The following is a 15,832-nucleotide window of genomic DNA, read 5'->3' as shown; positions in this document are numbered from 1 at the left end:
GTGCAAAAAGCACAAAATGGAGCCTGTGAAGGTTTTTCTGTAACTAGGACACATTAGCATGTTTGAAAGCCTCTTGTCTGCTCAAGTCAACACCAGACCCCGGCGCTCCATCACAGGTGGTCCCTCAGAAATAACCTCACGATACAAGAATGGCTTTCCTTTTAAGCATCATTAACCGCTGGATATTTTCTACATCATTCTGCCAAATACAGGGTAGATTTAAGGTTTAGATTCCACTTTAATTTAAGGGATTTATTATCATTGTATCTGAAGTTTGTTTCAGGTAAACGCCACACTTTGTGAACAAAAAAAAACAACAGCTCTCAGGTAATTTCGGTGGCTCAGGGCCAGAGAGAAGCACCGCCGCCGCCGCCCTCCTTCTCCTCCTCCTCTCAGTCATTAGTTCCCTCTCTCACTCTTTGTCTGGATTGTGGCTTCGCTCATGTGACGGCAGTCTGCCGCAATGCCTCATCTGTCCTGGGAGATTCTTAACCAACATCCTCCTCCTCCTCCCTATTCAAGTGTAGGATAATTACATTTTTAACCACTTGTTCGCCCCCTTCAGGTCAATAACCGCGGACCCGAGAAGGTTTTTTAATTGGTCTGCCACGGCGGCCGGAGGGGGGGGGGGAGTGGGGGACACTCGAGGACAGCGGGGTCGTCCTCATCAACGGGGGGCTGGCGACGGCGAGGTGCGGTAAACAGACGGAATCATAATCGCAGGGGAAGAGGGGGGGCGACGCACAAACACACTCGGGCACATTCGTGTTTATTTGCATACTTGGATGGAAATGTAAAGCCTGCACACACATGCAGCTCCGCACTCCATTCGTGTTGAAGACACACACACACACACACACACACACTTTGTCGGGGATTTTGAAATAAAAAGAGGCATAAATATGAGGCGGCGGTGGGTTAGAATATAATGGCTGGAATAATGAAGCGACAGGATTTTTTGCTTCTTAAGAACCTGGTGTGTACTTTGAGTGTGTTTGTGCAGCGGGGGGGGGGGGGCGGTAGACGTGGAATGCTGAAAGGGCAAAAGAGGATCGAGAGTAGAGGAGGAGGAAGAGGAGGAGGAGGAGGAAAGTTTTGTGTACAGACGTGGTGTCGTGGAGCGGACCCGGTTCGATCGTGGACGACACACTTTGTCGTTGTGGTGTCGTGCAGATGTGTGTGTGTGTGAGTCTGAGAAACTAACAACCTCTGAACACATACCACCCACTCGCACACACACACACACACACATGCACGCACAGACCTCGCAGGGCAACACAACCACCCACACAGTGACAGACATGCGCAGTGTTTCCATGAAGCCAGACACATGGAGATCCAGACACACACACACTAACACACTAACACACACACACACGAGCCAGACTGTATAACGTGCCATACAAGGAGATAAGTGAGTGGAATAAAAAAAAAGAAAAGCATACATTAATATGCACATACACATCCAGTGCACACGAGCATTCACACAAAATCATCCGAGAAAACCACTCCTCCCTTCTCTCCTCCCCCTGTTTAACCGTCCCTCCTCTCCAGGCAGACACTCATCCCTCCATCTCACACCGATTTTAATTTCAGGATGTTGTTGTGAAACAAAAGCGCCGGAATAAACATTTTTATTTTTAAACTCAGGGAAAAGTGCAAAATCCCCCTCTCTCTCTCTCTCTCTCTCTTTCTCTCTCCCTCTCTTCTCGTCCTCCTTCTCCTCCTCCTCAAAATAACCTTCACTCGTCTACAGTATGACGCCGTCCTCATTATGAGTGTTGTTGTTTGTGTTCATTCTTTTCCACGCCGATGCTGCCATAGCGAAGGAATTCTTTGTTTCTTTTCCTGGCTCACGAGTGTCACGTCTGCTACTCGGATTTTCGGACCGTGATGATGTAAAGATCGGAAGTGTGTGAAGAACATTGTATTCCTTTTATGGTCATTTCCTGAATTTCCAGCTATACGTCTTTGTTTTTTCCAGTCATTTATTTAGTGGACACTGTTCAATTATTTATTTAAAGGCAGAATTAACCAACTATGTTCTCGAGTCACCGACTGAGACCAAAGATTTTGACGTTTCGTATATTTATTTTTCAATGTATCAGTTGATTTAAGATAAGATTGAGCTAAAGGGTAAACTAAACGCTTTATAAGAAGTATATTTGGTCGACGGTTATCTTTATTACTTCTTCGGTGAAGTAAAAAAGCATCCGTGTACAATTTAAGCCTTGTTAAAAAGCTTGTTTTTGCGTCAAATCAACCATCAACATGTCTTGTATCCGCCTGTATCTTTTCGTTACGATGTTATGAAGATGTTTGATCCGCATCTACGACATCCTTCCTTCGTCCGTCATGGTCAATCCTCGCCAGTGAACGAGACCTAGTCCTTCACTGGGCCAATGATTTAAGGATTGTACGGAAACATAGATCGACGATGATGACGGCCGCGATTATTAAAATGTCGCCTTTGGAGTGAGGATCAAAACCTTTTATGTTGCTTGAGAAAAGTACGTTTCAGAACATCCACATCTATTTCAGGAGCATAAAAAAAAAAGCGCACACACACACACACACATATTGCCGCCATGTTTTTTCCGAACTAGCGTTAGCTTTCTCATCAGAGTCCATTGCTCTGGATGAACTCTTGTGCATTTTTCAACAACGTGCAACAATTCAATCGACCCAAATCTGTACCACGAGTACTTGAGAGTGTAAAACACAAGCCTTGTTTGTCTTTGCCGTCGCATTTTAAGGTGCTTTCTCACAGTATAATTGACTTAAAGCCACAACACATTTTTAAATATTAACAAACGTGATGGTTACCATCTCATTATTTCAACAACGATCCTCAGAAGTGAGGTCGGGCGGGTCTGCCTTAGAGGCAGGATGGGTTTTTTTTGGTTCATTTTAGGGTTTTATGTTGAGATTTTGTGCTTTTCTGACTTAAGAGATTGTGTTTAAGGACGTCTTAACGTTGACAGAAACCAGCTATAGATAGATGGAGCACAGGCGAGAATAACACCAAGGTAGAGCCGACGTTATGTTGAATATTTTAAGCCTAAAATATCACAGTAGCTTCAGTTGCAGATTTGCCTGCCTTTGGTTCAAGTAATTCTGTTGAATTTAGACCGAGCTGCGAGGAAACCATATCGTAAGGTGCTTCACTTCTTAAAGTCTTACAATATATTTTAAAATTATTATTTTTTGGCTTCAAACAACTGTCACAACTGTAGAAGCCAAACAACTTGGATAGAAAAGTCAAATTCTGTTTAAATTATCCTGATTACCTTTGAAAAAAAACAACCAGTTTTGATCAAAGAGGGACTTTTGCGATCAAATACGTCGACGCGTTTTGATCGTTCGGTTTCGCTTTTGGTGTCATTCTTCTGTGTGCGGCAGCCAAACGATCAGCCGCTCGATGTAGTGATGTGTGAAAACATGCCGTCTGCACTTTTGCATATCTTTTACAGCGTGACGAGTCAAATATCTACACACACACACACACACACACACACACACACGTGTGCCCACACTGTTTAAGTTGGCACCTTTTCTGCGTGCCAGCCGAGTTGCAGGAAAACCCTGGCGGGCATGTCACTGAATGTTCTTTCATGAAGAACTTCGCTGCTCATATTGCTCAGACGCCACCGGCTCGTAAAGTTTGCGAGTTGCATCATCTCAAACTTCCGCAAATTTTCGAAAGGTATCGGTTTTATATTCAATTTCCTAACAACGTCCTCCCTCGTGTGATGATTGTACTCACGTGAAAAATACTTCTGCATTCACACAGAGCTAGAAACTCTCAGTAGCTTAATGGTCAAAACTGCACGTTAGCTTTTGTGTCTCTTTTCCTTTTCGACTCATCTAGAGTTTTGTCAGGGTTTTTTTTTTCTTCTCGATTTTGGTCTAGGAGATCATAAACTGTGCCGATATACATTTTTATAATAATAATAAACGTACCTCGTCTCCGTAAAGGTCAAAATAAAAAATATAGAAAACATGCTCTGTACAATCTCACCCGCCTCCACGCATACATTCAATATCAAAACAGTGTTGCCGGAGCTCATGGGGAGAAGCTAGGGGGGGATAAAGGTGCAGCCCAAAACATCTCCGGGGAGTGATTGTGGTTAGAAGGGGCATCAGTGACGAAACACTTTTGAGACAGTAAGAGAGCGGAGGAATGAGAAGGCGGCGAGTAAACCTTCTTATTTCTTGCTTCTTTTACCAAGACCGTCTCCAGACATAACCGGATCGTGAAAAGGTAGAAAAAGGCCAAAACAAAGTGAGTAAAGAAAGCATGAAAAATGAATCCACAGTGGCCAACTTTCTCTCCTCCATCAATCACCTGTCCTTTTGTTTTAGTTTTTTTTTTGTTGAAAAAAATTTGGTCCGTTCACTCACTCAAAACAAAGTGCTGCCAACTCCTCCGCCGGCCTCCTGGAGGCTGTCCGCCGGCGTGACCCCGCCGCCGACTTCGCCGTTGTTGTTGTTGTTGGCGGCCGCGGCGGCCACGGCTTCCAGGGCCGCGGGGTCGAAGCCCGGGTCGGGCCCCAGCGCGTCGGCCTCCATCTTCACGTTGTCGGCCAGGAAGGCGGAGTAGGCGTCGCTGTCCGCCATCAGCAGTTTGAGTTTAGGGATCCAGCTTTTGCGGACGACGCGGCGGGCGTTGGTGCACATGTCGGCAGCGATGGCGTTCATCTCGCTCTCCTTGAAGCTCGGTGCGAAGTTCTGGCAGTAAACTGGAATGAAATGAAGGATATTACCAGCAGAATAAAATACATTCCTTAATATCCTTACATCTCTGAGGCCGTCTCCTTAACTTTCTACCTACCGTATTTTCCGCACTATAAAGGTCCACATAAAAGCCTTTAAATTTCTCAATAAACGACGCTTTATAGTGCGCTTTATAATCAGGAGCGCATTATATATGAACATGGAGGGTGACTTGTTTACAAACACTTTAATGAGTGCGCCGACTACGACACGCCACGGGTGGAATTACGTCATCGCATCATCACAGGGTGGGATAAACGACGCACGTCACATCATGGCGAACGGCTATGGAGTAAGATTACTGCCACCGCTTTGAGCGAGTGTTTCTTGATTGTTGTACACTCAAAACATTTGTGTTGCACAAAATCACTCTGCTACGCACTCAACCTGTCATTCACGTGTGTTCTAGCCGTCATACACGTGCTCAACTTCTCTGCTGCACACTCAACATTTTTCTGCTCACAACACCAGTCTCACGCGCTGCTGCTTGAAGCCTTTTAAACATCATTTGAACATTGTTACTATGGGAGTAAACGGAGTTGTCAGAACGCTTAATAAACTTTGACTTTATATGACTGTTTTGTTAAGATTCACTTTAGCACAGCCTTATCTAGTGGATTCATAACACAACCCCAGTCAAACGTTTGACTGTATCTTTTATTCTATGCGCCTTATAATCCGGTGCAAACTATTTATGAAAATCAGTTCTAAAATAGGCCATTCATTGAAGGTGCGCCTTATAATCCTTTGCGCTTAATACTGCGGAAAATACGGTACTTAACTAAATATTTGTTTAAATGTAAGCTTTTCGTAAGGGCCGCCTTTTAGGATGTAACATCACAACTTTATCTCACTGGCTTGATAGAAAAGTACACTTACATTTCACTGCATGCAGCACTCTGTTGTCCAGGGGCTTACGGCTGGGGTCGTTGGTTGATGAACGGATGCCGGTGCCACAGCTGTTGGCCAGAGTGCTCCTGAGCACAAGATGCAAGTGGTTAGTATCGGCGTGAACACCTGTCTCCTCTGAAGGTCCGTCACCCACCTGTCGAAGAACGCCGCCAGCAGCCGCCTGAGCAGAACCTTGTGTCGAGTCCCGGCGCTCACGTGGCAGTTCATGAGCTGAGCCCGGGATATGAACACCGATGTCCCGCTCACCAGCTCCAGCTTCTCAGCGGGGTCCCCCTCCTCGTAGAGTTTGGGGTGACAGCGGTTCCCGATCTGGCTGATGAGCTCGGCGGGCAGAGAGGCGAGGTCCGACCTGGAGCGTGCCCCCCGACCTCCTCTGCCCCCGGCGGAGTCTGGAGCCACGTCCGGCAGAGCTTCGACCCTCTCACTGACCACTGCGGACCCGTCACAGAAGAATGTTAAAAAATGTTAAAAAAGTTCAGATTTGAGTTTCTATTTGGCAGGTTAGTAAGTGGAGCGGAAATGGTTTCCCGGTGCTTACCTGCTGTGCTGGCGTTCAACATGCTGTACATGGTGTACATGTTGCAGATCTGCCTGTACTGCTCTTCAGTGCTGTCATCCGCGACATCGTCCTCCTCCTCGTCGTCATGGTAACTGATTGGCGAGTCGCTGGTGTACATGCTGAGAGTCCCTGGACTGGTGCCCTCGGGGGTGCCACCATTGTTGTTGTTATTGTGGTTGTTGTGTACTCCAGCACCACCTGCTGACATGGCGCCGCTCGTCGCCATCGTGGAATTGGCAGCGTGTCCCCGTGCGGCGGCGGCGTCCTGGTTGGCGGAGGACGACGAGGAAGAGGAGGAGGAAGAGTAGCGAGCGGCTTTCCTCATCCCGACGCCTCCTGTGGTCCCGCCGCCGTCACGGTTGCCTCCTTCCCATAAACGTTTGGCCACTGGGGTGCAGACCACAGAGTAGGGGTATCCCTCCTGGTGAGGACAGAAGCGGTGTCATTATCACGTTCTCTGGAGCCTTCAACTGCTGGTGTCAGTGTAACAACACACTTTAACAACACACCCAAATGTGACAATGTAACAAACCCACCCAAGTGTGAGACAGTATAAAAAGAACACCTGAGTGTGACACAGTAACAACACACCCGAGTGTAACACAGTTACAACACACTCGAGTGTAACACAGTTACAACACACCCGAGTGTAACACAGTAACGACAAACTCGAGTGTGACACTGTAACGACACACTCAAGTGTGACACTGTAACAAGGCACCCGGGTGTGACACTGTAACAAGGCACCCTGGTGTAACGCTGTAACAACAGACACGAGTGTAACACAGTAACGACAAACTCGAGTGTAACACTGTAACGACACACTCGAGTGTAACGCTGTAACAACACACTCGAGTGTAACGCTGTAACAACACACTCGAGTGTAACGCTGTAACAACACACCCGAGTGTGACACTGTAAAAACACTCCCGAGTGTGACACTGTAACAACACACCAGAATGTAACACAGTTACAACAGACCCAAGTGTAACACAGTTACAACACCCTCGAGGGTAACACTGTAACAACACACCGAGTGTGACACTGTAACAGCACTCCCGAGTGTGACACTGTAACAACACACCAGAATGTAACACAGTTACAACACACCGGAATGTAACACAGTTACAACAGACCCAAGTGTAACACAGTTACAACACCCTCGAGGGTAACACTGTAACAACACACTGGAGTGTGACACTGTAACAACACTCCCGAGGGTGATACTGTAACAACACACCCGAGTGTAACACTGTAACGACACACCCGAGTGTAACACTGTAACAACACACTCGAGTGTGACACTGTAACAACACACTCGAGTGTGACACTGTAACAACACACCCGAGTGTGACACTGTAACAACACTCCCGAGTGTGACACTGTAACAACACTCCCGAGTGTGACACTGTAACAACACACCCGAGTGTGACACTGTAACAACACACCGAGTGTGACACTGTAACAACACTCCCGAGGGTGACACTGTAACAACACACCCGAGTGTAACACTGTAACGACACACCCGAGTGTAACACTGTAACAACACACTCGAGTGTAACACTGTAACAACACACCAGAATGTAACACAGTTACAACACACCGGAATGTAACACAGTTACAACAGACCCAAGTGTAACACAGTTACAACACCCTCGAGGGTAACACTGTAACAACACACTGGAGTGTGACACTGTAAAAACACTCCCGAGGGTGACACTGTAACAACACACCCGAGTGTAACACTGTAACGACACACCCGAGTGTAACACTGTAACAACACACTTGAGTGTGACACTGTAACAACACACCCGAGTGTGACACTGTAACGACACACTCGAGTGTGACACTGTAACAACACACCCGAGTGTGACACTGTAACAACACATATCCATTTTTTTTTAAATACTGATACAGTGCAATTGAATAGGGATACAGTATCGGGGAAAATAATATTGCGATGTTTCTATATTTTTATACATATTTTTATGTGTTGTGATAGTGTAGTAACAAGGATATATGTGTAGTATTGTCCAGTACTTGACTCTGGTGTTGTGATAGTGTAGTAACAAGTATATATGTGTAGTATTGTCCAGTACTTGACTCTGGTGTTGTGATAGTGTAGTAACAAGGATATATGTATAGTATTGTCCAGTACTTGACTCTGGTGTTGTGATCGTGTAGTAACAAGTATATATGTGTAGTATTGTCCAGTACTTCACTCTGGTGTTGTGATCGTGTAGTAACAAGTATATATGTGTAGTATTGTCTAGTACTTGACTCTGGTGTTGCAGAATTTACAGACCACATGACTCTTGATGAAGTCGTAACTACTTTCACTTATAAACAACAACAAAAAAAACGAAATATAAACCAGAGAATAAAATAAAATAATTCGAAAGCAAAAAAAAACTAATAATATTTAACAAACTGACATACTGTATATAATTACACTTCCTGTAACACTCTTTGAAGCTTTTTTCTCCGATTACAATTCTCTGTGTAATCGTTGATGTTGATAATCTCCGTTCCTTATCTTAGCATGAATTATAATCCACACTCACTACGACTAACCACCCGTAAGGGCCTCAGAAAATAACTTGACAAGCGAGTCGTGTCACATGTGATGTACGGCAAACTGTGTTTATGCCGCCGCTGGTGTATTTGCATCCACTGAGTCAACACGAGTTTGAGTCTTCGGTGTGTCATTTTGTGAAGTGACTCACGGCTGCCGCACGCATGCGTCTCTTGGAGTGTCTTCGTGAGCGTTTGTGTCCAACAGAACATCTCAAAGATCTGTTTACACGTATCTGCTGGTACCAAGTCACAGTTTGGGTGTGATTTTGCATTGGGAGAAGAAAAAAAACGCATCTTTCTCTAGTGTTTTTCCTTCAAAAAACATCACAAAAACAATATCAAATGGCAGCAAAGAGCAGAAAGATTCCGCGGGATCTTGACTCAGAAGAGCAGGACACAAGGAGGACATATCCTGACCTGCTGATGCTGCGACGTGGGTTGAGGCGTCGTCTGCTCCGTCTTCACCTTGGACACGAGGGGCAGAGGCGTGAGGCAGGCGGTGGGTCTCACTCCGGCCGTCGTGACACCCGATCCTACCGTCTGGGCGACGGGGCTCCGGGGCTCCGTCTCCTCGGCGTGGAGACCCTGCGAGTCGCAGCTCGGGGACGAGACCTTGAGGAGGAGAGATTTTCGGTGAGGAACGTGCTACCATGTCATATCGGTGTCACTTTTAATCATGTGGTGTCGGATTTTTCTCTCCGGTTGCCAAGTCTCGTCGCCATTTTCTCTTTCTTTCCACAGAGGACGAGATAAAATGTGATGTCAATTTACCGGACAATGGTTTTTATAAATGTGTTAAAAAAAAGGGGGGTGGAACCTGATCCTATTTAAAACAGTGCTTCAAGTAAGATGAGGAAATACACAGAAAAGAAAACAAAAGAAGCATAGGACGTAGACTTCGGGGCACATAGACATTTTTTTAAAAATCAAAGTGACGCTACCTTCAGGAAAAACTCTGTTCCTTTCTCCATAATCTGTTGTATCTGCAGGAAGCCTGCCGTGTACATGAGCAGGAACTGGTCTCCCACGTTCATGCTGAGGCGCCCGGTGTAGCAGAAGGCCAGGATCTGCTGGAAGCTTTGAGGCTGGACGGCCAGCGGCAGCTCGACCACCGAGCTCTTCCCTCCGGCGTTGAACAGGTCGCGGAAGTAGGAGCTGCTGGCTGCCAGCACGGCGCGGTGAGCCTGACGAGAAAAAGTTTAAAAAAAAGGATAAGTTTAAGCTGCTTTAGGAAAAATCGATTGAGCCGATATATGAAGTCTCAAAAAAAAAAACAACCTTGAAGGCATGGCCCTTGACGACCACGGAGACGTCGCAGTAGAGTCCTTGCAGCCGCTGTTCGTTCAGACACTCGAGGACGTTGTTGCCGAAGTTAGGGATCGCCATCTGCAGCGTCTGAGCCATTACGCTCTGCCCAACACCGCAAGGTCTGCTGGAGAGACGGTTGGAAGTCGAAGAGGAAAAAAGTGAGTTTAAAATCCTCCAAATCTTACATCTTACATACATGTCCGTCACAACATAAGTATATCGATATTTAAGGAGTTCGATTTTCGTGTTGGACTTTTTATATGATCAGCTGTAACTCATATCTCATCTGTTTTGGTAAATAAGTAGTAAATAAATCAGGATAATTGATGTCATGTTAAACATATACGAAGGTGAAGATTCAGTGTTTACATCAATGATATTCCATAGTCTGGTTGTCAACCAAAATTTCAGTGACCGTGTATTTTTGTCACGTGAGGAAATGATACTCAATGAAAAAGATGGTGGTGGCAAACAAAAAGAAGATTAAATGTGAAAAACTAAATGCCAAAATTATTCAGGTGTATAAAACTACTACTCATTTTGTTAAAAAGTGAAATGAAAACACTGTCCCTGCATCCAGGGGTTCAATAGAATATCTTTCCATCCATTTGACAAAGACTTTCAATACATTAGGAAACAGCTGTAGTTCAGTCAAGAACCGAAAACCGTAATGAGGTAATCAAGGCCGAAAACACAGAAAATGTTACATTACTTAACTAAGACATTTATCCTACGAGTTCGGTGACTTGTTTTGACATCATTGAAATGAATCATGTTTTTATTTAAGTCCTGTTCTTTTATAAAGCCTTTTGAGTCGAGATCTGAAAAGTGCCCAAAACATAAACTCATGACTAAACATTTGAGCAGCTGGCTTTGAGCAATTTTTCCGTATTCAAAGTATTTTGACGGTAAACAAAAATGTACTTTTAAAGGCCTTTTTTTAAGTACGTCCCATTAATTATTTTTTTTGGAGTTTGAATATAAGGCTGGGTTAAAATAAAATACTATTTGAACCCCCCCCCCCAAAAAAAACATCCATTGTTGTACAGTTCATGTCATTCTAATGAGCCACTTTCATGGTTCCAGTTCCATTTCAGTCCAAACAAACGATTACGTAACTGGTTCGCTCTCACACAACAGCACCCGGCGATCAAATGTGCCAAATAAACGTGTTACAAAAATACTCTACTGTGATCTGTATATCAAACCCAGGACTCTATTTTTATCCTCTTCTCTGACTGCACTGATGGGAAAATAGTGAAGCAACACGTCAAGCCAATAAAACTCAAATTAGTCACATGAAAGTAAGAGTAATGCGGTAACCATAGGGCATCCGGATCTTTGGAAAACGTCTTCCGTGAACAATAAAAAAAAAAGGTTAAAATTAGTTTGTTACGTGAAGATGTTTTGAAATCATTCGACCTCCGTGAATTACTGGGAAAAAGATTGTAGCAGCTTTGTTCTACTTTGGATTACAAAAAAAAAGTGTGGTTTGTTCTCATTGTTACTCAACAAAGCAGCGATGACTCATGCAAGCAACCGTTACCATGTTGGTAAAGTCAATTCTCGCTTTATGCTAATTGGAGTTTTTCACACCATCTTGATAAGCTGCTGGTTGTTCAACCAAAAACACTAGAACCTGAAGAAGAAAGTGTCCTTTGAGCTTTTGTTCAAAGGCGAATTAGACGTGGCGAAAATTGCCCCGAGGGCCAAACCATCATCCCGCCTGACACTCTTTTGAGCCGTTTAGATTCAGAACAACATGGCAAATTTATAATCGGTTTCACGGTAAATAAAGCTCTTTTTCCAAGTCTTTAAAATTAAAAGAAAATAAGTCTTGTCTTTTATTATCTGAAGGTCAAGTTGCAAGTCAAGGAAATCTTGAAACGGTCGAGAGTGTCTTAGCTTAACTTCAAACATGACAATTTGTTGTGAGCTATGGCATTTTCCTGAAAAACGTGAAAAATGTGCTAAATTATTAATTTATAAGTATCTTCTTGGAGATATGCGAGTGTTTGTCTAGTCCGGTACAACAAGAGAAGCGTCTCAATGTTGTAATTTTACATTTTATGATAGAAGAAGACCCTTTGGAATCTAGGGCCCCAGGCCAAACTGAGTACCAGTCTGCAATGAGGCATAGCCACAGTTTTTTTGGGGGGTAGCACCAACATCCAAAACGAGCCGGGGGTACAGAATTTTGGTTCTTTTATGGCACCGACTGAAAACTGGATAATAAGTTGTCTTTGTGAGAAGTTTGGGTAACATCGTCTTCAGTAATGCTGCCCTCATCGACGAAAACTATTGACAATAGATATAAAAAATAGATGAACTTTATCGTTCCTTCTGTAGGTCTCCTTCGGGAAAATGTTTTTTCCAGCAACACAGACGATAGATTGATAAAATATACTGTAAGAACAAAGAGCAATAAAAAAGAAAGTGCAAGATGACACAATATAAAGATAAAGAACATAGACAGAGAAAAATAACAAACAAAAGGATTCAAAGATTAACATGGAATATCATCTTTTCACTCCTGCCCCCAAAACTCACAATTAAACAACCTAATAGAGTCCCTGAGTCTATTAGTGTTGCATCTTGGAAAGAACAATAGTAAAAATATTGCCGTGAACAAGGCTTTTATCACGAAAGAAACTAAATGAGACACGACGTAGCGGAAATGCTAGTCATGTGACAACAACTTATACTTGACCACGTGACGCAAAATTGATGACGAAAACGAGACGAATGGTGTTTACAAACAAGAATGAACTTTGACCTCAGGAAGGGTTGTACTCTGCTACTCTACTATTATTTCATAAATAATACTCAGGTGTTTACTGAACTATACTCAGCTAACACACTAACAACACACATATGGACTTATTATAGTGTAACAAATACATCATTACTATTTTCGTAAACCCACTGAGACACAACTAACTCATCTAGACTCACTCCGAGAGTATTTAAGGAGAACTTTAAAACAATTTCACGCGTTTCTAAAAAAAACTCCATCAGTGTCATTGTCGTCCAAACATCGGCGACAAAGTATGCCGAACGCCCGCTCGCAACACACTGGGGGCCATTGTCGTGTCAAATGAAGACATCCCACTAAGCCGTCCGTCTCTCGTCACGGGTCAGGGGTCGCCACAACTTCCAGGCACAACATAAAAGGCGAGGTAATTCAGACTACTTGACCCTTGACCCCTCTTTGGAGGCCCCTACATCTTTTTTTGACCCTTGACCCCTCTTTGGAGGCCCCTACATCTTTTTTTTTTTTTAAACAAGGGTGTCCCGGTAACATGTTTCGATCGGGATGACGAAAACAATATCCTAATAAAATCTATTTGCATCCACCTGACCCCCGAGTCAAGCTTCCTGGTTCAAAGCAGGTTAATGGAGGCGAGCTAGCAAAACATCAGGCTAAAGCAACAACAAAAAACATTCCTAAATCCTGCTTTATGTGAAAATAAAAGTGAAAATAAAGTGAAAAAGCTAAATGTTTAGTTTAAAAATGTTTACCTGCCGAGTTAAAAACTTCTTTTTTTCTCTCCCTGGAGCTACATTTTAACACGTTAATCTCGGAAATACACTTGAAGTCGCGTGGATTTAGCAGCGAAGAGAAGAAGGAGAAGAAGAAAAAGAGAAGGAGAAGAAGAGGAGAAGACGAAGAATAAGAAGGAGGAGAAGGAGAAGAAGAAGGAGGAAAAGGAGAAGAAGAAGAAGGATAAGAAGAAGAAGAGAAGGAGAATGGGAAGAAGAAGAAGAGAAGAAGAAGGAAAAGGAGAAGAAGGATACGAAGAAGAAGAGAAGGAGAATGGGAAGAAGAAGAAGAGAAGGAGGAGAAGAAGGAGGAGGAAAGGGAGAAGAAGAAGAAGAAAAAGAAGAGAAGGAGAATGGGAAGAAGAAAAAGAAGAGAAGGAGAATGGGAAGAAGAAGGAGAAGGAGGGAGGACAGAAGGAATAGGAACCGAAAAAAAGAAAAATAGCGCTAACTTACTTTCACTGTTCCTTCCCTTCCCGCCGAAAAGCGACGCCACAATTTACCGGAACTAGGGAATCGAAGTCCGAAAACGAAGCGCTCCAGACTAAACATCGAGCCCCCTCTTCTTCCATCGTGGTGTGAGATCCGTTCAGGACCCCCCTCTCTCTCTCCCTCTCTCTCTCTCCCTCTCTCTCTCCTGCCCCTCCTCCTCCTCCCTCTCTACCTCTGGACGAATGGCAGCTACAAACCCCGGGACAAGACACATGTTGTTCCCGTTTCAAAATGTCGTCCCCCCTTAAAAAAAAAAAAAAAAGATGGTGCAAAAAAAAAAAAAAAAGAATTGCTCGAACTACGGCCGCAAATCTTGTAGTTCGAGCAAGTCTTTTTTTTTGTCGTCTCTCCATCCGGGGAGAGACATCAACAGGTCATCCCGGGACACAATACCAGCCGCAGACCCCGGCGAGACGAGTGGACCTGGTACCGATACAACTTTACAGAAAGTTCCTTAAAAAAACCCGCGACCCTAAAACCGAGAAGGGGGTTCGGATCGTGGGGGTCTTACGAACGAATGACGCTAAAGTTAAAAGTTTAGTCTCCAAAAAAAAAAACCGAGCCCATCCCCCCCTATCTTAACCAAACACAACTTCCCCCATTTTTAAAAAATAAAATAACATTTTTATTTTTAAAAACAAATAGTCATCGCGCCTCGATCACGTCGTCACGTTCCTTTTTACGTTTTTTTGGTATTTTTTTGGAAGCCGTCAAAAGAAAAAATCTCACCGGGTCCGTGTTGTGTCCTCGTTGACCCGCTCAGCTCGCCCCCCTCGCCGGTGTTCCTGCCGCACCACAGTGAGTCTCGGGACCAGAGAGAGAAAAAAAAAGGGTCTACAATAAAATGAAAAAAAAAGAAGCGGTGTCTCTCCCTCCGCCTCGCTTCACACGCAGCCATTCATCGCGACGCGTGCACGCGCAGAGCATCGACGAGGACGCAAGGGACGACGGACCGATCGCAGAGCAACCGATCCGGCAGAGAGAACAGCATCGTCACGTTTACTTTCTTTCAGCCTGAGGCGGTTTTCAGACGGTTTTTTTGGGTGACAATCCCACGTCACGCACGTCCTTTGTTTGCACGCTGGTGGCGTCACGTCACTCAGAATTATAACGTGTGCAACGATTGTGAATTAGACTTTTATTCTATTATTCTCTAAAGTATTCAACCGTTATGTTACCAAGTCAAGTTATTTTTATTGTCAAATATGCATGTATTATTAAGACATGCAGGGTAAATGAAATCGTGGTCTTCTCTGACCCACGATGCAAACCATTAAATACTTAAAACCATTAAATACTTAAAACAATTAAACACTTAAAACAATTGAACACAGACATTGATTAATACATTCAAGAAAATAAATAACAACACAATGAAATAAATAATCAACAAACTTAAATAATCAGGCTTTTCCTCTTGATTTTCTGGAACTCCTGTTGTGTTCTCAGTGTTATATTGACCTTTAAAGTATATACTTTATTGAATATTGTTTTGATTGTTTAAGCGCTTTGTGACCCTGGTCTGGAAAAGTGCTATATAAATATAAATTAGACAGACAGACGATACATTCATAAAAACAAGAACAAAGTGCAATAAAAAAGAAAGTGCAAGATGACACAATCTAAATCATAAGATAAAGAATATATACCAAAGAAAAATAACAA

At 43.7% G+C, this 15,832-nt stretch overlaps 1 protein-coding gene across 4 annotated transcripts; it reads right to left on the bottom strand.

Moving 5' to 3' along the window:
- Nucleotides 1-4,383: 4,383 nt before the first annotated feature.
- On the bottom strand, nt 4,384-15,130 carry nacc1b (nucleus accumbens associated 1, BEN and BTB (POZ) domain containing b). Of its 4 annotated transcripts, none has more exons than XM_087810235.1 (8): nt 14,897-15,130; nt 10,103-10,256; nt 9,766-10,008; nt 9,242-9,436; nt 6,227-6,668; nt 5,822-6,119; nt 5,656-5,753; nt 4,384-4,742 (listed from the first exon to the last, which is right to left on the bottom strand). In XM_087810235.1, the coding sequence occupies exons 2-8, from the start codon at nt 10,226-10,228 to the stop codon at nt 4,405-4,407; spliced, it is 1,740 nt and encodes a 579-aa protein (XP_087666361.1). In that variant the 5' UTR covers nt 10,229-10,256; nt 14,897-15,130; the 3' UTR covers nt 4,384-4,404. The 4 variants fall into 4 exon arrangements, with proteins under 4 accessions (XP_087666361.1, XP_087666352.1, XP_087666350.1 ...); XM_087810226.1 differs by having other exon boundaries at nt 10,103-10,253; XM_087810224.1 differs by lacking the exon at nt 14,897-15,130 and adding an exon at nt 14,132-14,410.
- Nucleotides 15,131-15,832: the final 702 nt, after the last annotated feature.

Source organism: Callionymus lyra, chromosome 1, assembly GCF_982586985.1.
Source record: "Callionymus lyra chromosome 1, fCalLyr1.hap1.1, whole genome shotgun sequence".
In the NCBI taxonomy this organism is placed as follows: domain Eukaryota; kingdom Metazoa; phylum Chordata; class Actinopteri; order Syngnathiformes; family Callionymidae; genus Callionymus; species Callionymus lyra.
The sequence above is the reverse complement of the archived record's forward strand: the minus strand, read 5'-3'. Positions and strand labels throughout refer to the sequence as shown.